At 39.9% G+C, this 27,332-nt stretch overlaps 1 protein-coding gene across 1 annotated transcript in view; it reads left to right on the top strand.

The window, feature by feature from the left end:
* Nucleotides 1–27,332, top strand: part of EXOC6 (exocyst complex component 6) — a 176,942-nt gene extending 149,610 nt beyond the window's left edge. The window contains exons 21-22 of the mRNA XM_065408079.1: nt 25,750–25,862; nt 27,200–27,332. Coding sequence (XP_065264151.1) covers nt 25,750–25,862; nt 27,200–27,332 — 246 coding nt within the window. The remainder of the gene's footprint in view (nt 1–25,749; nt 25,863–27,199) is intronic.

The raw sequence follows: 27,332 nt of genomic DNA on the forward strand, positions 1-27,332 counted from the left end.
AGGTTCCTAGGTCCATCTAGTGGACTATTCCCACAATCAAGGTATTTGTACCAGTGCCCTTTCTTAGCTGAAAACAACCTCCTGAATCAAGGATGCCATCTTGGTCCCAGACCTGGACGGTCTGGCTATGGTTAATAGCTTGGACATCGGAAGAGAAGTTTAGCTCAGCAGGGTTTTTTCATTAATCTCACTGATACTTTTTGGTATCCAGACAGAATTCAACCAGGAGATTTTGTTATTTGGTCTGATCAAATTATATATTTGGTGTGAAACAGAAAGCTTTCTGGGGCAGGAACTGTCTCTTTATTTGTACAATGCCCAGCACAAAGGAGTCCTGGCCTCTAGATGCTACCATAATTCAAATAATTACCACAAAGTTCTGGTAATTTCACTGAAACTAGATGTGCGCTCACCCGTGCATTCTCAATTGAAGACTGCAAAGTAGTGTCTGCGGGCCTGTGCCTGTACAGAGCAGTGCCCCGGACTCTGACCGAGGGCATATAAGGGAGGTATAAGCCTGCCTCCCCTCAGTTCCTTTTCAACGACCAGCTTGAGATGCAGAGTTCTACTGTCTGCTGTATTCAGTTTTACAAACTGCTCCAAGATTGAGATAATTCCAGTACCATCAATATACTTTCCCTAAGCCTCTGGAGCCCTTCAGGAGAAAGGCCAGACCACAGAAACAGAGGTCTCCACCCAATCAGTCCCTCCCTCTCAGTGGTTTCAGCATTGGCCTGCTAAAGCCAGGGTTGTGAGTTCAATCCTTGAGGGGACCATTTAGGGATCTGGGGCAAAAATCTGTCTGGGGATTGGTCCTGCTTTGAGCAGGGGGTTGGACTAGATGACCTCCTGAGATCCCTTCCAACCCTGATATTCTATGATTCTATGACATCTTGGTCAAGGGCATCAAGCAGTTCTCTCCACCAGATCACATATTGTGTCACTACCCCCCATTTGGAAACCGACTATTACACTACCTACCTACTCGGGAGTACCTTATTTCAGATAAGTGGATATTGGAGGTCTTCAAAGTGGGCTACTCTATCCACTTCCATTCTGTTTCTCCTTCCAACCCACCCCTCCATCCCCATTCCTCTTTAGGGACCCTTCTCATGAGGAACGCCTAAAACAAGAAGTTAATTCTGTCCTCATTCTGGGAGCAATAGAACTGGTCCCACCAGAGTTCATTGGAAGAGGATTCTATTCCAAATATTAATTTGTTTCCAAGAAAGACAGAGGCTGGAGACCAATGCTCGACCTCAGGAATTTGAATGGCTGTGTTCTAGCACAATACTTCAGAATGGTGACATTAGATACCATAATTCCATCCTTAGATCCAAGAGATTGGTTCGTTGCCCTCAACCTACAGGACGCCCAATTTCATGTAGCCATCCCCCACTCCCACAAATGTTTTCTAAGATTCATGATAAGGGCAGATCACTATCAAGTTCTCCACTTCAGACTCTCCACATCCCCGGGGCACTCACAAGATTCTCTCACTGTTCCCATGTATGGACAACTGGCTTCTCAGTGGCTGGTCTCCCCAAGAGGTCCAGTCAGCAACATCCAGAGCATTAGCACTATTCCAATGTCTGGGCCTCTGCATCAACTACAAAAAAATCCATACTAACTCCAGTGCAGACAATAGACTGTATAGGAGCTACTCTAGACTCCACAACAGCAAGAGTCTGCCTACCCAAGGAGAGATTCTCCACTCTATCCAACCTAATGTCAGCATTACAATGCAGCCCATAAACCTCAGTGAGGACACGTCTACAGGTCTTGGGACACATGTCAGCCTCCACGTTTATGACTCCCCACACAAAGATGCACCTCAGATGCCTCCAGAAATGAATAAGAACAGTGTATACCCTAAACAGACACAGCCTCTCCAAACACATCAGTGCTTCAAAATGTGTTGGACTGTCTTATGTGGTGGAAGGACCCATGGAAGGTCTGTATTGGAACCCCATGTTTGCATCCAGCACCTTTGAAGACCTCAAATAGATGCATCTCTGTTAGGATGGGGAGCTCACCTAAAGGGTGAGACAGCACAGGAAAAATGATTGGCACAAGAATCAGCACTCCATAGCATTAGCCTGGAGCTGAGAACAGTACAATATGCTTACCAACACTTCCTTCACACCACACAAGTTAACTCAGTCAGAGTAATACTGGACAACAAGACAGCAGTGTATCACATCAACCACCAGGGTGGAGCAAGATCCCAGTCCTTACGTGAAGAGTTGCTTAGGCTGTGGAACTGGTGCATCTCCCATCAGATAGAAATATCAGCAATATATCTACTAGGCCTCCAGAATACAATTGCAACCTCCCTGACACTTCTGGCAAGATCATGAATGGGAGCTCAAAGACTCTGTCTTACACAGCATCTGGCAGACCTGGGTATACTGGAGTATACCTCTTTGCCACTTCAAACAAAGTGAAATGCTCCACTCCAAGGGAGGTTACAACCCAAACTCTCTAGGGGATGCCCTGATAACATCAGGGCCCTGTACCCTTCTTTTTGCTTACCCACCTATACTGTTAATCCTTAAACTGCACTGAGAAAGAGTGAGAGCTAGCTTCATAGCACCTGCTAGGCTGAGGCAGGTGTGGTACTCAAACCTCATCCACCTCTCGAAAGTAACACCCCTCAGACTTCCTATCACAAATGACCTATTGAGGCAGAACTCAGAGTCCCTCATCCATCCCAACACCCCGCTCTCTGAATCTCAGAGACTGGTTTCTCAGTCTCTCTCAAGCATGGAATTGACCTTTTGGCTAGAGTTTAGTCAGTTTATCAGTAAAAGCCCAATACTTGCAAAACTTACCTCCAAAAGTGGAAGCACTTCCAATCCTAGTGCTCCCTCCCATCTTTTCAAGCCTTGGGAGTTCCGCTTTCCAAGATCGAGTACCTATTGGGATTAAAAACAGAGACAGTCTCAGTGAGCTCTATAGGAGTACATCTTGACACCATTACAGCCTTCCACTCACCCATCCAGGGCTTCTCAGTCTTTGCCCATGTACAGCAACCAGATTTCTTAAGGGCCTATACAACTTGTTTACTCCTGTTCAACAACCAGCCCCTGCAGTGGGACATCAACCTGGCTTTAAACACCGTCCTTTTAAACCGGTGGTGACCTGCTCCCTCCTCCACATCTCCCTCAAAATTTCATTCCTAATTGCCATCACCTCAGCAAAGCAAAAGAGGGAGCTATGATTGTTCATGGCAGACCCACCATACACCACCTTCTACAAAGAACATAAGAACATAAGAAAGGCCGTACTGGGTCAGACCAAAGGTCCATCTAGCCCAGTATCTGTCTACCGACAGTGGCCAATGCCAGGTGCCCCAGAGGGAGTGAACCTAACAGGCAATGATCAAGTGATCTCTCTCCTGCCATCCATCTCCATCCTCTGACGAACAGAGGCTAGGGACACCATTCTTACCCATCCTGGCTAATAGCCATTTATGGACTTAGCCACCATGAATTTAAAGATAAAGTCATACTATTTCCCCATCCTCACTTCCTCCTATAGGTCTCCTCAGAACATAATATTAACCAGGAAATTCATCTACCAATTTACTACCCAAAACCTCATGCCTCCAGAGAAGAATCAAGCCTGCATTCACTGGATGTCAGAAGGGTTCTTGCCTTCTATTTGGATAGGACTAAATCATTCTGGGCCTCTCCCAGGCTATTTGTATCAATTGCAAATAAGATGAAGAGCCAACCGATTTCCACACTAAGCCTGTTCAACTGGGTTTTGGGTTGCATCTCGACCTGTTATGGGTTGTGGCCTCCTCAGATTAACAACACGTTCTGCTAGAGATCAGTCCACATCTGTAGCTGTACTGAAGGATGTTCCTATAACAAAAATCTGCAGGATTGCTACTTGGTCTTCTGTCCATATCTTCCCAAACATTCCAGCATCTTTCCTGCTTCTGGAGATGACACTGCTTTTGGTGATACAGTCCTTAAAACTGTCCTGGATTTACTTCCTCAGCACCCACCTCTTCATTGAGTTACTGCTTCAGAGTCTCCTACAGTGGAGCACCCATAGGGATATATTCATGAAGAAGAAGTAGAGGTTACTTCCCTTACAATAACTTGAGTTCTTTGAGATGTTTTGTCCCTGTGATGCTCCACCTCTCCCGCTCATTCCCATCTGCTGTGAAGTTTGGCTTCGCAGTTGAGAAGGGAATGATTGATGGTGGCTCTCGCACCTCCCTACATGCCCTTGTTCAGAGCATGAGGTGCTGCTCTGCGCAGGCACAGGCCTGCAGACACTACTTTGCAGTCTCTGATTAAGAGCGCACAGGCGCACGCACATCCAATGGTGCAAGGACAAAACATCTCAAAGAACTCAAGTTACTGTAAGGTAAATAACTTCCCCTTTCTTTTCCCTAAAGTTATAATATGTCTAACTTTGATTTAATCAATAGTATCTTTGAATTTTTAATTTGATGAATAGTAGAATAAATCCAGCAACCTGTATGAATTCACATCCCGTATTACTTTCAATTCTTTCAGATTCCATCCTTCTCTAAATTATCTGTCAATCACAGGTAGCATTTAGAACATACAACAAGAATAGGAATCAACAGATTGTTTTTCTTCACTGCAGCAATTTTCCTTGTGGAGATTGTTAATTTGGCAGTCACCAGATGTTTCTCATAGGACTGAATGCAAAGCCCACTGAAATGAAAGAAAGTCTTTTGCAACAGAAAGTATTGTAATGATTTTGTGTTTGAAAGCAAAATAATCCATTTGAGGAGATGGCGGAAGCTTTTAGCAGGCATGCAGTATCATTACATGTGTGATTACATGCTTCCAAAACATAGAGAACACAATATGGCAAGGCTGTAAAAATTCTGATGCCCAGCAACATAAAAAAAGTGATGTGTAATTAATGCCTTCTAGACAAACTACTGCCCTTCACTTAGACTTTTACCTCTTTGGGACAAAGACCGTGTCTTCATATATGTTTGTACAGTGTCTAACATAGTCGGATCTTGATTGTGGCCTCTTGGTGCTACCATAAAACAAACAATAAATAATAATCCTGGGTTCCTTGACTGACTACCATCAGTGACCTAAAATGAAAACTGACTTCCTTCCACAGTTTCCTTGTACTGGTCCTTTTCATTGGGTCACTTGTGCTTTTACACTAGGTTCCAGTCCAGGGAGTACAGGAACTCTTTGTGAAGATGAGGGTGTGTAGACCCTGAAATAAAATCCCTGAATTCTTGGAACTGGCCTAGCCCAGGGCATGGGCAAAGGAAGAGGTCAGCACCATCTTGAAGACCCCACAGTCAAATTGGGACTCAAAGAAAGAGACAGGGAAATCGGAAGAGGGGTGAGGGGGAGGGTGATGGTGGGGAACCAGAAAAGGGAATATGGGGAGAAAAACAATGGAAATAAAGAGAATAGATGTTATGAAGCTGAATGTGGTAGATGGTAGAAGAGACAGATAACATCTTAAATATAAGGGAGGAAAGAGAAAAAGACTTACTTAGAAAAATGTCCCTAAACCTTTATTACTGTTATCTTTATCCTTTTTCTTTTCTCTGTACTTATCACTTTTTAAATGGTATGTACTGAGATACAATAAGAATATTCTTAAAAAAGAAAAGAGGAAGATGAAAAGAGACTGGAGTCTGTGAAATAATTGTTGCCCAGGAGATCAGCTGTGGCCCATTGAGAAGGGGAAAGTCTTCGGGCTGTCTTCACTCTTAGGATATGTAAAACACCTGCAGCTGGTCCATGTCAGTTGACTCAAGCTTGCAGGACTCAGGCTGCTGGGCTATAAGATAGCAGTGTAGACTTCAGGCTGAGGCTGGAACCCTCTGGGATACCGGAGGGTCTGGTTGGCTCCAACTCAAGCCCAAATGTCTACACTGCAACTTTATAGCCCCACAGCCTGAGCCCAGCGAGCCCAAGTCAGCTGATACTAGCCAGCTGTGGATGTTTTATTGCAATGTAGATATACCCATAGTTTCAGTTTAAGTATTATGTGCTCAATACTGCACTTGGGAAGAAGTGCACATGCCTAGACCTTTATTGTATGCACTTCCCCCAAAATGCAGCATGGTTCATTCTGCAGTTTGTTGGCACATCCAAAGAAACAAGAATGAGAAATTAATTTTCAACTTTCAGTCCTAGATCTGAGGTGCCAATCAGTCAGTGCACCTGAGATTTGTAGGTGTGGGTCAGGTCAGCACTTTGCCCTTGAGGGAGGAGCAGGCAACAGACATACAACACAATTTATTTTTTTAATGGACTTATTTGCTTTACAGAAAATGTCGAACCACCTTATTTTTGTTAGTCATATCAGAGATCCAAGCTGTGGTTAGATAAATCACCCCAAAAGAAATTTTCCTAGCCTCAGTGATGCCAAAAAAGTTGTCATTTTTATTAGAAATAAAAAAGTACTTTTTTATGAACACTGCCAAGCTGGAGTTTAAAGAGAGGGCTCCTTAATTCCTCATTAGCAGCCCTCTGATGCATTGTTGCTGTTTTGTTTTACACACCAACAGGATAGAAGAATAAACATGGACCCCACAAATGCAGTTCAGACCCGTACCCATATAATACACTAGGGAATGGTATACACTCACAGTGATGCCTAAATCTTACACACATTGAACTTGAGGAAAGTGTAGAACTCTTCACAACGAGGGAGAATCATGCTGAATATTTAGTCCACAGATACATATTTATGTAACTTGAAAGAAAAATTTGTCAATAGTAGATTGAAAAGGCACAACCATAGTATATATATAAAAAAAACAAGCTGAAAACTCAAAGGACAATGTAAAACATTCCCAACAAGCTTAATTAAGTAAAACCAGTAATAGACTTAAACTACTTTGAGTTCAAATTACTTTAATAAGGGTGTTAATTACTAGGGGATTAACACTGCTTACATGTGATAATAGACATAGTCGGTCAATAACGGATGACAATAATATGCATTTAAGAAGCACAAGAATCTAGCACAGATTACTTGCTCAGAATGGATAATATTTCAAAGTAGCAGGAAAACAGAGGAAGGAGGACAGAGGCAAAAGTCCCATTTTTAATACCTTATTGCTCAGGTCATGAGAACCAGGCTAATTCTTGCAAAGTTACATATTGCATGTCCTTTCCCATCACCCAGTGTAACTAAACAAATAACAAGAATTGAGACAAAATATTGTTTTATCGAGATATGTCATCTTAAGTGATGGGAAGAAGACTTTTCCAAAGAAAAGAGCTAAGATTTTGCTGTGGGCCCCAAAGCTTGCTGAAATGTTTGTTAGTACAGTTTAATATATGGACTATAGAGGTAAACTTGAAATGGTAGGTGGGGAGGGGATTGAGAAATCACTGAAGATAGTCCACCAACAGCTACATTATCATACCTGAACAAGTGGTTTTGGCTTCACTTACAGTTTGGCTATAATCAATTCCTAAACCAGTGATTTTGGCTATACTTGCATTTCTGGTCCAGTGGTTCCCAGGTCTAGTATAGTTTTGCCTAAGGGATGCAACTTCATCAGCCAGAAAGTAAGTGGTGCAAGCATACCCTGGATTACTGTAATGTGTTTCTCATGAGGCAGCCCGTGAAGAAACTTCAGCTAGAACAGAATGTTAATGAGTTTATCACACTGTGCTTCACAGATTTCACTGACTTCTGCATAGTTTCTGGGTGCAATTCAAGGTGTCGATTTCTGACCTATAAAGTCCTTTAAGTTTTTGGTTATGGTGTGTGTTCCCTCATGGTCTAACTCAGATGTAGAGCTCAGCTGGACACTTCATCTAATGGTTGACCTGGTTTTATTGGCTTTAGTTTACCTACAAAGGGGTCTCAGTGGAAAGCCTCCAATTTTGGAACTTTCTCTTGGATTGACAGAGCCCATGTTTGTTGACCTTTAGGACATATTTCAAGGCTTAGACATTTACCCCGGTTTTCTCCAAAGGTTGGGTTGAGCTGGTAGGATTTCAATTGTCTAGCTGGTGGAGTCTTTAGTTAGTAGTATTGACATTTGGTCAATTATTGCATGTTTTTAAATTTGTATGGATGTGCTTAGAGGCACTACTGTACCATAGATGTGCTGTATAAATTGAAAAATAAATACCAAGTGGTGTAGACAATATTGCTCTGGAGCAGAGCTTCAGGGAACAGATTAAAGACATAGTTAGAGTGAAGAGGCAGAATCTGGTCTCAGTGATGTATTGTACTAATTTTGGTGCCAGATGTTGGCGGCTTTGATGGTCATCTAACATAGGAATCCACAACACTGGACCATGTTACGTACCTCAGTGTGAGTCTTTACATTATTTCTTGTATTTAGATTTACAGTTTTCTGAGTGCTCAAGTGAAACAAAGGCATTTACTTTATAGAGCCAAACAAAATAAGTAAAAAAGACTCACCACCAAAACAAACTACTTCCCTTCACCTACTGCGGAGTCCCAATTAACCTCTGCAGAAACAGATAAACTCTGCAGCATATCCAGAAGGTCAATGAACTCTGTGGGGGTGGGAGGGCAAGACATTCCAGAGTGAAGAGCCCCCTCAAAGAAAATGCCTTGAAGAATCTGCGTAGACACCTCATCAGCATCCAGTGCTAGGACAATATCATCATGAACCACCATAGCTAGCGCAATCTCAGTATTCTTCCTAGACACAGCTCCATTTTATAGCTTAGTCTGGTTTATGTGACGTATAGTTTGGTCTGAATCTGAAAAATCTTATTGCATAATAATTGGAAAACTCCCCACAGAAAGAGATACTCTGCTCTGTCACCAGATATGAACTATCCATATTAACCAGACTGTTCACCTCCTGGAACAGTTCTGCTGATTGGGACTTCACAAATGAAAATGAAGAAATCCTTTTTTGCCTCCTGCACAGTTATAATTTAAGATTTTTAAAGCTTCTTATGTCACACTTGGTCACTGGACAACTGGACACAGTTGGTCAGAACTGGACTCCCACAAACAATGCTTAAACTATCTTCCCTTTTATGTCATTTTACATAGCCACATTCTCAGATCATAGCTGTGTCTTCAAAACACCAAATTTTCAATCCCTAGAAATAACCTGGCTAGAGTTTCAAACTTTACACTATAATTATTGCACTCTTGGGCAGAACACTTCAGTGTTTAGTTCTATAGTATAGTAGATTCACTTTGTAGATTTGATGTGCATGTATACAAAGACAGATTGGATTAGCTTGTTCAAAATGGTATTTTTCCAGAGAGTTTGACTTTTTGTTGGTTAAGAGTCTGTGTATCCAGGTTTAGTTTAGAATAAACTAAGGTTGTAGATACCTAGAGAGACCTACATTGATAATGCTGAAGTTAAGGCAAAATATATGCCCAGAGACAATAGTTCTTTGTTTGAGGGGAGAGCCACATAGAACCCATTCACTGGATATGCTAGCAGTTCCCAGTGGCTAGTAGTAGGATAACCAAATGGCATGCTGACAGTGTCTCCCCCCTTTGAAAATAATGGATTATACAGTGAACATGACTTGTATTTAGAAACAGCATATTCCAGTTACACCAAAGTTTAGACAGCGTTTAGAGGAAAGCAAAGTGGATCTGATTAAAATGATGGATTTTATTATTCCTAGATATCAGCAGCTGTAAACGCACATTATCTAAAAGGTTGAGGCACATAATACAGTTTTAGTACAGATACAACAAATGTTATTAAAAGAAACTTATGTGCCATATGTATAATATGACACTTTTCAATCTTCATTTTTCAAAACAAGCGAAGTATTTACAATTAAGCCAGTTTTAAACCTGATGTAGTTAAAAAAGCTACTTATAGAAAAATATAGCTTCTTATAGAAGAATATAACTATATAAACCCAATGTGGGTAAAAATTCACTCTCCAGATCAGATATTACATGCTATATTTCATCCCAAATAGAGCTTATATAAACCCCTGTAAAAAAAAAAAAAGTCAACATAAAAGTTACAGCTTTAAATTCAGCTAAAATATTGTAAATGTTTCCTCATAATTATAGCATGTAAGTTAGATTTTGAAAACATTGTGCAGAACAGAGGTATAAGTTCTGTTTTGGGGGACTGTGCACATAATTCCCTACATGATCTTTAACAGCGCACGCCTTTGCGTCATAAGCTCAAAAATTGATGAATGACCCTGAAACATGCATAATACACAATTTTTCATCCACCCAAATTTTATCATTGACATAGTTTTAGGCTTTGTTTGAAGGGACTTGTTGTACAGGCTAACCGACTACGCAGGAACAATTTGGCCAGAACCCCTGCCCTCCGGAGACTGACTGTCTGCCAGACTGCTGCTTTTGAAACTCTTGTCTGTTTCTAAACTCAAAAGACAGTTTTCTTTTGTTTTTTTGTTTTGCCACTAGACCATTATTCTTTAATGATGAGGAAGAAGGCACTTTATAATAAAGATTATTTGCACTGTAATTACACAAATCTTTGTATTGTATTGCTATATTATATATTGTACTGGCCCGCCTACTTATATTTCCTTCAATTACTACTTCACAGCAACTTTATTCAGAAGACCGTGGCTTCTTAAAGTATTAATGGGATTTGCAAAAGTTGTAGGAGCTGAATGTTTTTCTGGTTTTGCTAACAGAGCAGCAAGCTTCTTCACATAACTCCAACAGCATGCATTTTTTTCTGCAGACAGTCCTAAATTCATTTGAAGTGCCAAAGAATTAGAGGTGTATTTGGGTTTATTCGTGAATGTAACAAGACCAGGCATCTCACAGAATATACCTTAAGGTCTAGATTTTAGGAAAGTATTCTGCCCTTTGGGAGAATTTAGGTTATAAAGGATTAGTTTGAACTTTTGGCTTTTTTCTAAGCAAAACAACAGTTCCCTCTGGTTCAGATGTCATAACCTCTGAGTTTACATATTATACACTTACAAATGTGTGAGAGATTATACCCTAACATTCAAGATAGTGACAGCTACTATCTTCACTTACGGACATAAATTTGAAACAGATGTAAGTATTTAAATGTAAAAGTAAGGTTTCATTTTTTGGTAAATGTTTAAATGTTCTCTTATAAATACAATTTCTAAATGTAATATTTAAGTTTGTTGAAAACCATCAAACTTAAGTGCAGTGCTCTAAAAACTGGAGACTCAAGACATTGCCTTGCTAACACACAAACTGCCCTGCTTTTGAAAATCTAGAGGTCAGTTTTCAAAGCATGCCCAGGAATTTACCCTGCGACTCCCATTGACACTAATGGGAATTGCATAGCTGACTCCTGGAACATCACTTTGAAAGCATATTCCTTAGATGGTGAGCGATCCAGAAAAAGGGTAGCATAAACTATAGAGAGACATTCACTGATCGAGAGATCAATTTACACTTTGAAATATTATACTAGTGTGTGTTATTCCTGTTATGTGATCAGTGAGAGGATTTTAAAATTCACCACATTCACAAAATAAGTCACCAGGAGTAAATAAAAAATACTTTGGCAAGTGGCAGGCAGACTTGCTAACCAGTTTAAAGTGATATTTGTCAGCATTGAAGAGATGAAGTGATAATTGGAGCTGTTTGGTGCTGATATTATTCTACAGTTAGTGAACTTTTTCTTGTTCTGAGCAGGTTTAAGTTGCATATCTGTATTTTTAAACATTTTTGTTATTTGTTTGGTGTAAAAAATATCCAATTCTGCTTCCTTTTGCTCCCATGCTTTTCAGTTCTCTTCTAGAAGGTAATTTCATGGTGTTTATGCTTCAGTAAATATGGAAAGGATACATTTTGTGAACTGACATTATTGTGTCTGAAGCTTTTTTCATATATAACCTGAAAATGTTGTAACTGGATTTTATTAATTATTATTATTTTATTATAAATAATTATACATGTATTGTACACAAAAGCATTGTGCTTGTTTATATTTTATACCCACTGACTGAAGAAGACATTATTATTTTTATTATTATTTTATTACTTGTATTGTGGGTATGCCTAGAAGCCACAGCCCCATTGTGCTAGGCACTGTACAAACATAACAAAAAGACAGTCCCTTCTTCAAACTTTACAGTCTAATAGGGCTATAGTAACAGTTCCATTGAGATGTTCCAGTGATATCATAAACCATGAAAGTCGTGCTCAAGTAGTGTGCATAATTATCTAGAACTAAGGAATGTAATATAGAACATGGATACTGTCCCTTACTCTCCTGCTTCTTTCAAATACTACTGATGTGGCTAGGTCTTTGAAGCTCCTCCAAATCAGCTATGTTTTGAAAATACTGCTTGAGCTGAGTTGAGTAAGAGTAGTTGATGGTGCACATATTGATGGGGTGAATCTCTGTAATTCAGGGATGTAACATAAATACCAAATAATGTAGTTGGATTCTCATAATTCATAGACATGATATCATACCTACTGAGAAGATTTTTTTTACACAGTTCACAGAGTAACACTAGTAATCAAATCCTTACTCACACAAGTAGTCCCATTCACTTCAGCAAGCTCTTTTAATAAGTAAAAAAAAGATTTTGCCGGATATGTTTAAAATGTTTGGATTGCAAACGTATTCATGTGCACATTCACAGTGCAAGGGATTTTGTTTGCTCTAGAGCAGTTTTTCCTTACACTTTTAGGCAATGATTATCAAGATAGTATCATATAGTGATGTTGGTGTAGAACGGCTGGTGTCATCCACTCCTGGAAGGTCTTCATTTTGTTGATGGTTGAAATATTTCCTATGTAGTCTGCAGAGTTTGGGATCCTTCTGAATGAAGGACAATGTTTTTATGTAGACTGTAAACTCTTTCAGTCAGGGACTGTCTTTTTTAGAGGTGGGTAATGTGTGTATGTGTGTACATTGCCTGGCATGATGGGACCCAATCCCTCATTGGAGCCTCTAGGCACTACCACAATTAAAATAATTATAAATGTGTTGTTAATATACTTGCAATACTTATCTTAATTATTCAAAATAGATATATAATTTACAACAATTACATGCAAATGTTTAGATGAAAAGCTATAGATCCATATTTAAAAACGCACATATGTAGCTAATCTGTATTCTCTGTTCAAAAGTGTCTTAGGATAACTCATAATTGTATATGCTCAACAGCATTATTTTCCTGGAAGTTCACCCAGCCTTTTAGGTTCTGGGGTTTTTTAATTAAAAAGGTCACAAACCATTATATCTAAATTTCAAAGAATTTACCAATTAGCTGTAGTCTGCAATGCCCAGCAGGTGGCTTTTATACTATTAAAAGGAGATTGTTTCCATCTCTGATCAAAGCAGAAACAAAAGTAAGGAAAATGTTAAGTATTTTGTTATGTAGCGCAAACCGTATGGTGTGTAAATTATAGGTGAATTGTGGTGAGGGGGAATAAATTGTAGCATTGCAGGAAATATTTTCTTTTGTACATTTTTAACACTATTCTTCATGAGGATTTTAATGGTAATAATTAAATATCTGTTTAGATTATTGATTGGCTAAGAAGATTAAACAGCTTGCTGTTTCTTAAAATGAAGATGTGAGAGTTTTCAGTATTTAAAAGTAAATATAAATGCACTGTAGTAGTTTAAAGTATGTATACAAGTATTAATGTCAAATTAGAGTAAACTAGATAAGAAAAGATTTTTTCTCAAGATACTGAAAAAGTTCTAATTTGCACTTTTCAATTAATTTAACCTTTCCAGATTTGTACCGACTTAGAAGAATGTTTGTGGCCTTTTGACCCTTTTGTTATCCCTAACTCAGAAAGGCTTTTATTCTGTAGGGCTTAGGTATAAAAAATAAAAAGGAACGTTAATGGCATAACAGTCCTTTCTGATCACCCTGTGTAAGATGTTTATGCAAAGTGTCAATAGAAGCAATTGGCCTAACAGTGTGACAACCTACTTTGCTTGGAAATGGGCTAATCTCCTGTTTGGGTTATCCAGAGGTCAGGTAGGGATTTCTTTTTGCACTCCCCATAGTGCATGGGTACACAACTCATAAACACTGTTGGGAAGAAATTAGAGTCTACTGAGCCCTGATGAGTCACAGTTAAAATCCCAAGAATATAAGTCTCACAGCTTTTTTTAATTAATTGAATCCCCCCATCTCCTTTTTAGTTTTTTTTTTTTCTTTTAGCACCATACCAAACACCATACTTAAACATATACATATGATACTGACCCTCACGGAAGTTCTACCAGTATCATTATCTGGTGCTTCACTTTCATTTTTTTCAAGTAGACATCATCCCACTCCATTCTGAAGTTCATGTGGAAATTTACGTTAAATCTCAGTTTTTCAGTGTTACCACTGTTGCCCTGTCACAGCAGGTTGGAACTCAATAAGCGCTCAGGCAAGCATGGCAGGCCATGAAATAGGCCTTGGCGGGCTTCATGCTGTGAACTCCTGCCTTAGTGAATCAGCTTCTGTGTGTTTTTATAACTGCCTTTTTTCTCTGTTAATTATGCCCCAAGGCTGTGGAAAGACCGCATTTATCTGTTGAAACAGACTAAGCAGCAAGTGTTCTGACATGTTTATCAGGCAAATTGTACCTGACAAAAGGTAATTACACATGCAATCAAGTCTAGAAGTAACTGGGTGATTAGGGGTTAATAAACTGTTTAGCATAAGAGATATCCTTCTTGTGTTCAAAGAAAGTGGCTAGAAAAGGATAACTAAAAGCAAAGCAGTAAAAAATAACTTTTTTTTCAGTATGTGGATTTAAGTTCACAAAAATCAAAACAGGTTTCTAAAGTAGCAAAAATATGCAACTCGTCTTTCTCACAAACTCTCAAATAGCTCAAGTATCAGAGGGGTAGCCGTGTTAGTCTGGATCTGTAAAAAGCAGCAGAGAGTCCTGTGGCACCTTTAAGACTAACAGATGTATTGGAGCATAAGCTTTCGTGGGTGAATACCGCATGCGTCTGACGAAGTGGGTATTCACCCACGAAAGCTTATGCTCCAATACATCTGTTAGTCTTAAAGGTGCCACAGGAGACTCTCTCAAATAGCTGGTACCTAGCTGGGCAAGCCAAAGCTATTTGTTGGTTCAGTTGATAGCAAAACACAGATAAAGGCACCATTCCGCCTGTACACCGCTATTTAGATCATTTAAAATGATTCTAGAATTACTTCAAGAGAAATGATCTGGTTTTGTTCTCTAACTGGCGCAGCAGCACACATTCCTTTCTTTGCTGGCCAGCTCTGGACTAGCCCTAGCTGCCATAGGGGACCTCCCAAGCAGGATTTTGCCCAGCTCTTGCCCAAAAGCAAAAGGGGAAGACAACTCTTATGCACCTGAATAGAACTAACCACAGTGGAGACCATAACATTTTGCTGCTTACAGTATAAATATGTAGCTATTTGCAATATATTAATAAAAATATTTGAATGTAGGAAAACTCTGGTTCTCAAGGATAGTTCAAAGGTGGGTTCAGGTCTCACGAAGACAATCACTGCAAATAAATCCGCTAAATAAGGTTCCAATCATATATGCAGATCCCTCCAAACTGAATTTAAGAGCCTACAGGTAGAAAGGAAGATCCTAAAATATATTCAGAGCAGGTGATAAACACCTTAACTACCTTGAAGAAAAAGTGCATGACTGTGGTGTATTTGAGAGGTGAATTAGGTTCATAGAGTGATGCAGCTCCAAGAATTCCACATACAAAAACTCCTTCCCACACATTTTCTATACTTATAAGATGGCCTATCTGAAGGACTCAGACTGAGCAGCTTAAGGCTCTGAATAGCAGCAGTTAATGCAAAAATAACAGGAGTACTTGTGGCACCTTAGAGACTAACAAATTTATTAGAGCATAAGCTTTCGTGGGCTACAACCCACTTCTTCGGATGCATCCGAAGAAGTGGGTTGTAGCCCACGAAAGCTTATGCTCTAATAAATTTGTTAGTCTCTAAGGTGCCACAAGTACTCCTGTTATTTGTGCGGATACAGACTAACATGGCTGCTACTCTGAAACCAGCAGTTAATGCATTACTGAGCATCGATTACAATAAATCAGTTCACAAGCAGTCATATCACGAGTTATTGGAAGACAGCAAGAGCTTTGAAACCATAACATATTCACAGCTACCTTACTTAGAGCCTGAACCTTATCCCTAAAGCCCTTATAGAACTTTTTTTTTGACCTGTGGGATCAGTCTTACTACAACATTTCATGTTGATCAAAACAGCATTCTTGATCATCAGTTGACTAAGTTGGGAGCTCTTTTAATTGAGGAACAGTTCAGTATCTGCTACAAGTGGTACTTAAGGTATCAGAAACCTTTCAGTAAAAAGGACCTGTATCAGTCCACATGATGCAAGAGATGGCATAGCTTTCCTTTTGTCCAAATCCAGTTCACCTGAAACTGTGTAGATGTAGGGCATGTGTTGGTTGTGTGAAGAGCATTTAGAAAATATATAGACAGGACCAAGACTCTCAGAAAATCACAGCATCTCTTCATAGGTATCATTCAAGATGCTGGGGCAGAAAAGTAGCAAAAGACTGCTAGTAAGAGTATGTGAAGCTGGGAACATGATACTTCCAGAGGGTAACATAGCACAGGCAACAGCTACCTTGTATGTGGGAAGAGCATGTGCCTCAGCAGAGAAAATCATCAGTCCTGATGTTCACTAAAAGTTGGACCAGGAAGGTCTCCTCCTCAGACTCACCTTTTCCATAGGCAAATCCTCCAAGAAGTGGCAAAAGTTGTTACTGACATTTTATAATATTTTTTCGTTAGCTTCTCTCTCTGGAGAGAGTATGGAACTTTCCCCTTGCTCCTCCTCCTTTCTCATGCACTTGTATGTGGAGTTGTTTCTGTGCTCTCCCCTTTCCATACTCCTTATTAGCTATGTCACAGTGTGAGGGGCTGACAGATATGCTCTAGCTTGATAATAGCTTGATATTTCTCTTAACAGGGATATTTGTTCTGCTTACCTGTAAATTTCTCTTCTCAGATGTAGCTTGCCTCGCTGTCTTGGCCCACTCTTGTTTTCCATGAAGGTTACAGGAGAAAAGTGTGTGATAAAGTGTTTACAGAAAAACCTTTCTCATGTCACAGTATGAATATAGTTATCTTTGTATATATGACAGTATTTGTCAGCCTTGTGCTAAATCTGTTCTAATCAGAGGTAGACAGGTGGATCCTCAAGTGTGTGTGTCTGATGTTGGGGAGTGAAGGAGAGCTGCCAGAGCTCTGCACTGCCTCCACGCTGGAAAGGGGAAGGACCCATCCAGTTTGAAGGATTGCTATACATGTTATATTTGAGAAGATAAATTTACAGCTAACATGAACAAATTTCCCATTATACCTTTAAAAGGAAATCAGATGTTACTTCTCAAGGACCAGTGTGTGTGTGAATATTCAACACTAGAAATCTGACTTTATAGAACTGTATATTTTTTAAGTACTTGTTAACTGTATTTAGCTGGTACTTCATAAACAGATGAAAAAATAACACTTCATTTCCTGCTGACATCTCTAATTACATGCATTTATTTCTCTTATTACCGTGCCTACCACTGTGGTCCATTCACCATTAGATAGACCACCACTCTTCCAGTCATAATCACATAATGTTCCTGTAGCAACTACAGCAGCTAACTTTTTTTTAGTGGAAAAAGTAGCATTAGGAAAATACTGAATGTAATTTTAGTTGTCTTAAATGTGTTCTGGCAGCTAGAGGCAAGGAGAGCCAGCACCAGGTGATCAGCAAATTCTCCATAGACTTGTGTCCCGTAATTTAGAAAGCACTGGGTGGGATCACGTAAACCTGTATGGCAATCAACAATTTATATTTTTAGTTGATTTCCATTTTTGGCAGAATTAGCCTTTTTGTAATTAGACCTGCCCTCAATACATTTTTGTCCTGTTCCATGCTAATATTAATTACAGGATTTAAATCCCCAAGGATTACAAACCTCCTTTATTTCAATGCAATTTAGCATATTTAACATATTACATCTGCTGTATTATGAGTCATGTCAATGTCGGATGCCAAATCTAAAAAGAGTATTACCATTACATCTTTACCTTGGTGAGGAATCTTGGTTATTGCATAACTTCACCACATGTTGAATCTTATTGTGGTTTTGCATGCACCTAATCTCTGTCACATAAAAAGATAAATTTAATAGGTGTCCTATGGTGGACAAAAAATAGCTAATGTAGGGAAAAGTCTTGTTCTTTTTCATCTTGCTTTTCTATTGAAGAAGCAAGCAAATGTCAGATTTTCGTGACATCTTACTTATATCTAGGTGTTTTTATGAATTGAAGAAAAGATCTTTTTAACCCTGTAGGTCTTCTGTTTTTTAAAAAACAGTGTAGGTGTGATTCTCAATATGTTTCCATTCTATAAATAAAAAGGGAACCTTCCTGTAGTTAATTCATCACATAAATTCCCATGCTCTTTCGTGAAAGATTGCATAGGCTAGTGGATAACTGTCACCTTCATGTTTCAAAGAGTGAGTTAAAATACCATGAAGAATGCAGTACTCATAAAATTGCTATTACTGTTTTCATCTATGAGAACATAGATTATGCTCCAGACCATCCCCCATGTAAAAATGCCATGCTGTTTTGCAAGAGAATTCATGATTGTCATGCACAGTGGAAAACCTGTACAAGGAAGTAAAAGTTGAATGAGAATCTATGTCTCGTACCTCTGCAGAGTTCCCATATACACCTGGCCATACAATTGAAGGAGACTTAAGAGCTGGGTAAGGGTTGATATGAAGATATTTCCCTTGCATCTGATGCTCCTGGAATCAGCTATCTGTCCCTGCTAGTGTGTTGGCTGCTTGCCAGCCCTCCCCACTAGCAAATTGCCTGCATTGACAGTACATTTGCGAAGCGCCAAATCAGATGCAGGTGACATGAATGGCCAGGACATGAATCCAAAGAATCGCAGACCAGGCAGCTCTTGTCCACCCACGCTGTACAGTACATGCTCTCAAAGCCCATTACATATAGCAGTATGTCACAGCAATACATGCAGCTGTGAGTGGGACAAAATGCACAAGTATAGAATTGTACGCAACAGCAGTCCAGCCTTCAGCAACCACTGTCGTTATGTCCCATTTCCTCCAGCAGCAGTGAATAATTGTCACACTGGAGCCCCTGAACCTGTGTACAGAAGCAGGAGGGGAGTTATGATTGGATGACATGTGTCATTTGATTGCAGGTCCATCATGGTTCACTGCCACAGTGTAGTGGGAGCTGCTCTAGCTCAATAAACGAATCAGGATGAGTCTGGCTGCTGTGTAACCATTTGATCATGTTGGGGCTGTGGGGGAACTGTACTAGAACCTGACTCTCCCTTTGCTGATACTCCAGTTTCTATCTGTCTTAGGTACTTACCTGGCACCCATATAAGTACCATACTCTCTGAGCACCTCACAATCTGTAATGTATTTATCCTCATAAAGGAGGACTAAGTGACTTGCCCAAGGTCACAGATGAAGTCAGTGCTGGAGCGGGGACTTAAAGCCAGGCCTCCCAAATCCTACACTCGCACCCTAACCCCTGGACCATCCCAGTTGTTTCCTCTCTGTACCTTGAAACAGGTTTGGAGTGCATAGGGTGTGCCTGAGGCACTGAAGAAGGTAGGACATTGCTCCACATTGAAAGTAAGACCTTTGGGTGGGGAAAATATTGTGTATACATCCTGTTTTTAGGAATATGAGCATGTATCCCTGCTTAATTGAGCCCTAATCTTCCAACAGGGCCTTCACTATCACTAAGACATGCGTGCCTGGAAGCAATCAGCAGCTAGACCAAGAGAAGTTGGCTCTAGAAAAGACTGAGATGATGGTAGCAGGAAAGGGGAAGCACTTTTAACTTTAACACTCTAACCTCATCAGTGACCAAGGGCTTTAGACTACAAATTGTTACAGTGATGCAAAGCCTCAGGGTCATTCTAAACTCATCATGAATCCATGTTCTACAGATTACAACAATGATAAGGAATGCTACCTTCTATCTGTAACTGGCCAGGAGATTGAGCCATTTTCTCTCAAATGGACCTAGCCACAGATTAGATTATAGTAGCTCAGTTTTTCTGTAGGTAAACACAACCTCTCAGAGAAGGCTGAAGTTGGTCTCTTAAGAAACGCCTCTACTGTGATGCCCATGGTAAACTTCCTAGTGATAAAGGTAGGCAGGTGAGATAGTGTTTTATTAATATATCTTGTTTGCTTATTTTATTAAGAAAGCAAAGCCTCCAGGTTGTACTGTTGGTTAATATTTGTTCCTATTGCTGTTATCCTTGTTCTTCCACTCTCCACCTTGGTTCTCCATCTACTTGTGGCATCTCGTCCCTCTTTGGTGTACACACTGCCTTTTATTGTATGCTTTTACAGCATTCATCACAGTGGGACTCCAATACAGATTAGGGCCTCTGGGCACTACTGTAATAAAAATAAGTAAAAAATAAACATGCAGGAGCAAGCCTAGCATGCATCAAAGGTTGGTCTGAACATAATCTGTGCTTCACAAACTCCACTGATTACCAATCTGCCTCAGAACAGAAGTCAAAGTCCTAGTTCTATCTACAAAACCCCTAAAGTACTGGAATCTAGCTACTTCAGAAACTCACCCTATCTGACTTTCCAAAGCAGTTAGGGTGAGATCCACAAAGGTACTTCTGTACCTAAACCCCAGATTAGGCACTTTAATATGTGGTTTAGGTGCCTAACTCCAAATTTTGGCTTCACTGCAATCCACAAAAGTCTCACTGTAGGCACTTAAACTCACTCAGCACTAAGTTTTCAGAGTACAGGTTCCCTAGCCACCTAGGTTTCTGCCTCTGGGCATGTACACTGCTGTCCGCTCTAGGCATCTAGACACCAGTCTTCTGCCTAAGACCCAGAGCAATTCACAAACCAGGGAAAGAGAGGTGTTTGGCCACATAATTCAGGTGTGGGGCCTAATCTGGTAGGCAGCCTCTGAGCATGCCTACTGGATCAGGTCCCATTCAAAACTGGAGGAAGGTGGAGAGCCACTGCCATGACTGTTTTGTGTGAAGTGCCTAATTTGGTCCCACAAGAAACTCCATAGGTGCCGAAGCACTTGACTCCAGGCAGCAGGTTCTTGTTCATGGATCACTAAGCAGAAGAAGGCACTTCCTTGCAACCTGGATTTAGGGGCCTATCGCCATGAGAGGGGTGGGGCTTAGCACACACTTCTCTCCTCCTCCTCCTCCTTTGGCTAGTTTAGGTAGCTCCCCACCTAGTGTGCTGTCTTATGTGGATCTCATTCGCAGGCACCTATCTCTTCCTATGCATTGCACAAAATGCTGAGTTGTCCAACTCAGCTTACATGCACAGATATTCCACTGCCTTTCAAAAAGACCTGCATCTTCTATGTTTATGATGGAGGATCCCCAAAAGAATGCATTGCTTAACTAAAGAATAATGTTACAGTGCCAACTTAAATAATTAGCTTTTGAGCTAAACTGAGTGAGTATTTGCTCAAATTGGCATTTGAACCTGAGCAGGAGTAACATGTTCTTCAGCTATATCCAGATATGTAACCAATAGGAAATGAAATCGTATCCTCAATTTTTACACATCTTTCACTTAAATGAGATATTCAAACAAAATCTAACACTCATGGACATCATTGTGGCTTGTAATGCTCCCTGGAGAAGTTTGAGACAAGAGATCAATAAATATATCACAAATCCATTATACATCTATCTATGGGGAAGTATAACAAATGTTAATATTATAGTATTCAAGCATAATTGAGTAGATATTACTAATTTAAGTAATATGTGTTCCTTATTTTATTTAACTGAATATAATAAAATTTAACTGAGTTTTTTTAAAATAAAATGTAAAAGCCATTATTTCACCTTTTGTATTTAATGCATAATGGTTATTAATGTATTAGTTATTAATTCATTAATATATCAAGACTTTAAAGGAGGACTTGGGTTCCCGAATTTATTTGTATCATGTTACTCTTCAGGGCAGGGCCTGCCTTTTACTGTGTTTGCAGGGAACCCACTCTAATGATCCCTGATATTGACTGGGGGCTTTGGGCATTTTTATAATACAAATAGGTAATAATATTGCTAGTGGCTTGCCACAGTTACATAGTCTCCTTAAACCAGCTTGGCCACACCCCATCTGGCTACCTTTTAGAAAAATCTGAAAATAACCATGATTTAATCTTGTCCAGACTAATTATTTTAAGGAAACCCGTAATTTAAATATGATTGAATGATCTGGAGTGAATTTCTGAGTAAACAGCTGCCAGAATTGTCACAGCAGTCCTTTATTTGGATAATGTTACACTCAAAATAGATGGGGAAGCCCTTTGTTGGAGGGAATTGGATCCCAGATGGTGTCTTTTAGAGAGTTATAGAGGAAATTTTAGTCTGGAGTATACTAAAATAAGGTATAGCAAATGAGTGAGAGATTATATTATTCAGCATTTTCTTGCCTCTCCTCTAGTCTTCCCTTGCGCCTTCATTATTTGATTTTCAAAACCCGACATCATGTCAAAAATACAGTCTGATGGAGTTTAATTATCCCATTACTTTACTTCAGTCATCTGACTTTGATTGGTAGGTATTTCTTGCTGGAAATAGTATGAGAAATCGCTTATGGTGGATTATTTTTCTATTTGAGGGATATGTTTTAATACTGTAACACTCCCAGACCAGTGATTGAGTGCTTTTTTGCTATAAATGGAAAGCCGACAGTAAAAGAAAGTTGGAATGAGAAAAGAGAATTGGGAGTTTGTTCCCCAACAGTTGTCCGGAAAAGATTTTAAACTTTTTTTTGTTATTGTTTATTTATTTATTATTAACCAAACCTATTTTCAGGGAGTTGGTTTGAGGCGTTGCCTATAGTGAGGATTTGAGCCATGGTGTGCTGAACTGGTGCTTTGTATCAGTGTAGCTGACCCCTGCTTGAAACCCGGAAATTTTCTCAAAATTATTCTCAAGGAAAGATTGGATAACAGAAGGGCTTAAAACAAGCAGTCTAAGTGGACTGATGCTGTAGACGTGGAAGGTGGAAGTTGGATTTATATTCGCTGATCCTTTCCTAGAACTAGTGAGCACTGGACTAGGCTAATAGAAAACATTGGGGGGGGGGAAGGGGTATAGTATTGTAAATAGCACACAAGCTGCAGTTGTTGATTCTACTTGATAAGCCTCTTTTCAGGGAGTTTTCGAAAGTGTTTTATTTCCTGTGCATATCTGCTGCCAGGAAACTTTTGTCAAGGCATTGTTGGGACCAGTACTTAATAATTGATACGCAGGTATGGGCGTTGTTGCCACAAATGAACTTTGTTTTAAAGCTGCGGGGTGACGTATCAAAGTCTAGTGCCATTTGAGAGACATTTTACTGGGGGAAATAGCCAAGAATGTTGTAGTAAGTGTGGGGGTCGGGGAAGCACAGACTCATGTTTATTATGGAGTTTGTAATTATGGTTTGAATCTTGGTTTTCACTTTAATTTGCGAGGATTCAGTTCTACTCACTAATGGACTCCAGGCAGGTTCTTCACGTGTCAGTAACTGGCAAACGAGCTGTCCTTATCCTTCAGACGGTGTGTTTGCATTGTAGATTTAGTGGCATTTTACTGTTCCATTTAAAAGGATAAAATATTCGATAGAGTAAATCAAACATTTAGGGCTTTAATACGGGACTGGGGTGTGCTTGCAGCAGCAAATCAGTTCTGAGGAACCGCCTTTCTGCTACTCAGAGAATGAATTGCAGATCCGCAGCTTCAATTTCGGCTGCTCTTTATTCAATAAAGTAACGGGAACTGCTGATTTCTGTACGGCCACATTAGCCTCCAGAGAAGCGTGAACCGCTCAGCGTGATTTTAGTCGGTGTTCATTCGCAAAGGGGGGACATGATGGCTTAGAAAGGACGACAGCCTGCCCCAGCCCGCCCGTTGAAAAAGCGTGGTCTTCAGAGACCAAAACCCTCAGCAAAATTCAAATTACAGGGGCTCGCCCCTGGCTTCTGGAGGCGCCCAAAGCTCCCACTGAGACACAAGCAATGCAAGATTGGGACCAGTCAGGAAAGCAGATGCACGTCTCTAGGCTGGTCCTTTCCTCGGGGTATCAGTATGTCCTGGTAACCAGAAAATTCAATGGCTAACCACTGTTGAATGCATCACTGGTCAGATCTAACTGCTTACTTTCCGGCGACCCCTTCACTTCAGTGGGCGTTTTCAGTTCGCTCTGCTTGCAGCGTTCCATTTGTTAAGATGCTTTTTTCTCTGGAGCAGCGTATATGGTGCCCGCCCTGCCTTTGCGAAGATGCTCCGTTTGTATTGAGTTAAGCCAGCTTGCTGGCTCCTGAGACTGCAGTCTGTACTCAGGCAAAACTCCCATTGATGTCAATGGGAGGTTTGCCTGAATGAGGCCTGTAAAATCGTCCTCCCGAGCGGTTTTTTCTTTTGTTTCCGAGTTGAACTCTTCAGCTAGCGATGGGGAAAAGTTTAGCGGGCATCGAAAATTAGTGTTTGCTCCATTTGTATCTTACTCAAGCAGGGCAATAACTATTGACTGTGATTGCTAGCAAAACCAGGGGCATGCTTGTAGTAACTGCCCCAAACGGGGCAATGCCTCCTTTGCTTTGAAGGGAGTCCTGGGGAACTTTGTTTAACATCGCAGAGTAGCGGACACTACTGCAGGATTTTCCCATTTCTCATCATTATAGCCAAATAGGCAATTACAGATAGACTCACGCTAATAAATAATGGGAGTGCTCTTTTGCCCTCTCTATTGTTTAAAGAAGCAAAAACAAAACAAAAAAGCAACAAGGTAAATTAAAACGACAAGGTGCAGAAATAGGAAGCCGAACTGAAGATAGTAAAGTATTTAGCTGTTTGAAACAATTAAAACGTGGATAGGAAGTAGGTTTTAACTGGCTTAAAGGGGATTATGGTTTTAAAGTTGGATAAAGGGGTTGCTGCTTTAGTTTAGATATCACATTAGCTTTTAAAAGATTACTTTTATATTTGACAACAGCTCTGACGGGAGATTATAAAGCAAATACTCGATTTTAAAATGCTACCAAACACAGGGCCTGGTTTTTTTCAATTTGTTTTATATTTGTTTGGACTAAAAGAGCTCCCAAGGCTAACAAGCAGAATCTTGAACCCGCCCTTTTCCAATCCCGGGGAGGATCAGTCACCATGGAGAATCCAGCGGGGGTTGTTTAATGCACTTAATTAAGATTATCTGAACCTCTGGTTTAAATTACTGTGGAAAAAAGTAGAGTTGCAAACTCTCTTTCAAAGGTAAAATGTTCTGGTGGGCTAGCAAAATGGGAAGCTTAAAACATTAACATTCTCCTGCTAGGTTGGTTTACGTCCAGCAGCCCATGAAAATATAAAGTAGACCCAAGCACGGGAATGAAACGAAAAATGCAGTAGGAAGAGAAGGGAGATCGTTAAACAATTAAGGTGTTTGCTGCCTAATCCTTCGCTTTTAATTATTTATTTCTGGTGAAGAATGTTAAGTGACTTGTGCAGAACGATTCCGTGTAAAGTCCCAATGCTATGAGAATCGCTTTGCAAACACCACTGGAGTGATCATATTGTTTCCTGGTGGGGATGTAGGACTGTTTTAAAATCCATTCTAGGGCGCCACTTGTCTGAGAAATCGCTAGTACTTCGGGGATGTTAAAACGTATCATTCTCCCCTCTACACCAAGGGAAGAGAGACAAACCTAGGTCTGAATCTTAACTGCTTGTCTTTCTGTCTTCTTCATGTAGCTTCTGGACCTTTTTATGGTGTGGGACTGGTCAACCTACCTAGCTGATTATGGTCAACCTACTTCTAAGTACTTACGAGTAAATCCAAGCACAGCCCTTACCCTCCTGGAGAAGTGAGTATGTAGCGCCAACACTTTGTGGGGGTTCTCTTGAAAATATTACTGTTCATGTGAATAAGAGACATAGCAGAATGTGGGCTGATTCCAGCAGCTGGCGTCCCTGTTGCTGATCTTCTCCCAACAGCTCTTGCTACCTCGGTTTTAAAGACAAGCTGAATTTAAATGCTTCTGCCCTTTCTCCTTTCCTTTAAGGTTAGCAGCATAGTCTGTACCATAAAGTTACTGATCACGTTAACATGAACAGCAAAGCGCTAGCCTCTCTTAGGTTGTCAGGCTCATTTTATAAAACTGAATCTAGAAATGTGCGTTTCAATTTGTTCTTTGTCCCAGTTTTAAACAGAGATGTAAATGCCAACTGTTACTGTACTTTATAAATCAGTACTGTACTATATTACACTGACTGTATCGCGATCTTCGCAGGTTTGCTGTGCCCAAGAGAAAATTAAGGTATCTCGGTTAGGAAATTAAACCAAAAACACCACTGAATGAGCTCACAGTCTCATTCAAAGTTTTCCGGTGCCTTGTAGCTTAATATAGTAACATCACGGGACCAAGTTTCCACTTTGTAAAATAAAGCATTTAAAACTCTGAGTGTTAAATCTGTGTTCTGCACATTCTCATATTTGAATCTACAGTAGCTAATTAGATTTGAGAAACAGTCTGAAAGGGGAGCATATATATGTTTTGGCTAAAAACAACTTGTCAATCTGCTGCATATAACTGAACCATAAATCTATTATGATTTAAATGTGTTATCTGATTTTGTTTCCTTTCCCCTCAATGAATGTATGTTTTGCAGAGTGCATAGAGGGTATGTATTTCCCTATCATGTCATACATATACAATTGTTTTTTATTTTGACATTAGTTTCCTGTATTTCGTTTTTAAATCACCACTATATTTCATTTTCAAGTTTCAGTAGTAGTAATAAAGACTTCGGATAATTTATCAATGAATGGCACACCATTTCATTGAGAATGAACTCAAAAATGGAACCAGATGGAGAAGGATCTAAACAACCTTCAATTTTGTTCATTTGCAAATGTAATTTTTAGTGTTATGTTTCCTGTTTATGTAATGTTTAGCTTAATGGTTTTAAACGGTTTTTAAGTAGTATTTGTTAAGACTGGGTCTGTATGCCTGGGATTTAATTTAGAAAACACAGCTAAGAGAGACTCCAAAAGAGATTTGTGTAACCTTTAACTCTTATTAACACAAAGTGAACACGTCTAAAAGAGAAAAAGTAGCGCTGAATTTATTTTAGCCAGTCCGATTTTCTCTAGCTAGTGACATTTCTAACATGCCTGTGTCATCCACTTTTTTTCTTGCAGAATGAAAGACACTAGCAAAAAGAACAATATTTTTGCTCAGTTCAGGAAGAATGATCGTGACAAGCAGAAGCTAATAGAGACCGTAGTAAAGCAACTTAGAAGTTTAGTGAACGGTATGTCCCAGCACACATAG

The sequence above is a fragment of the Emys orbicularis genome, chromosome 7 (assembly GCF_028017835.1).
Source record: "Emys orbicularis isolate rEmyOrb1 chromosome 7, rEmyOrb1.hap1, whole genome shotgun sequence".
In the NCBI taxonomy this organism is placed as follows: domain Eukaryota; kingdom Metazoa; phylum Chordata; order Testudines; family Emydidae; genus Emys; species Emys orbicularis.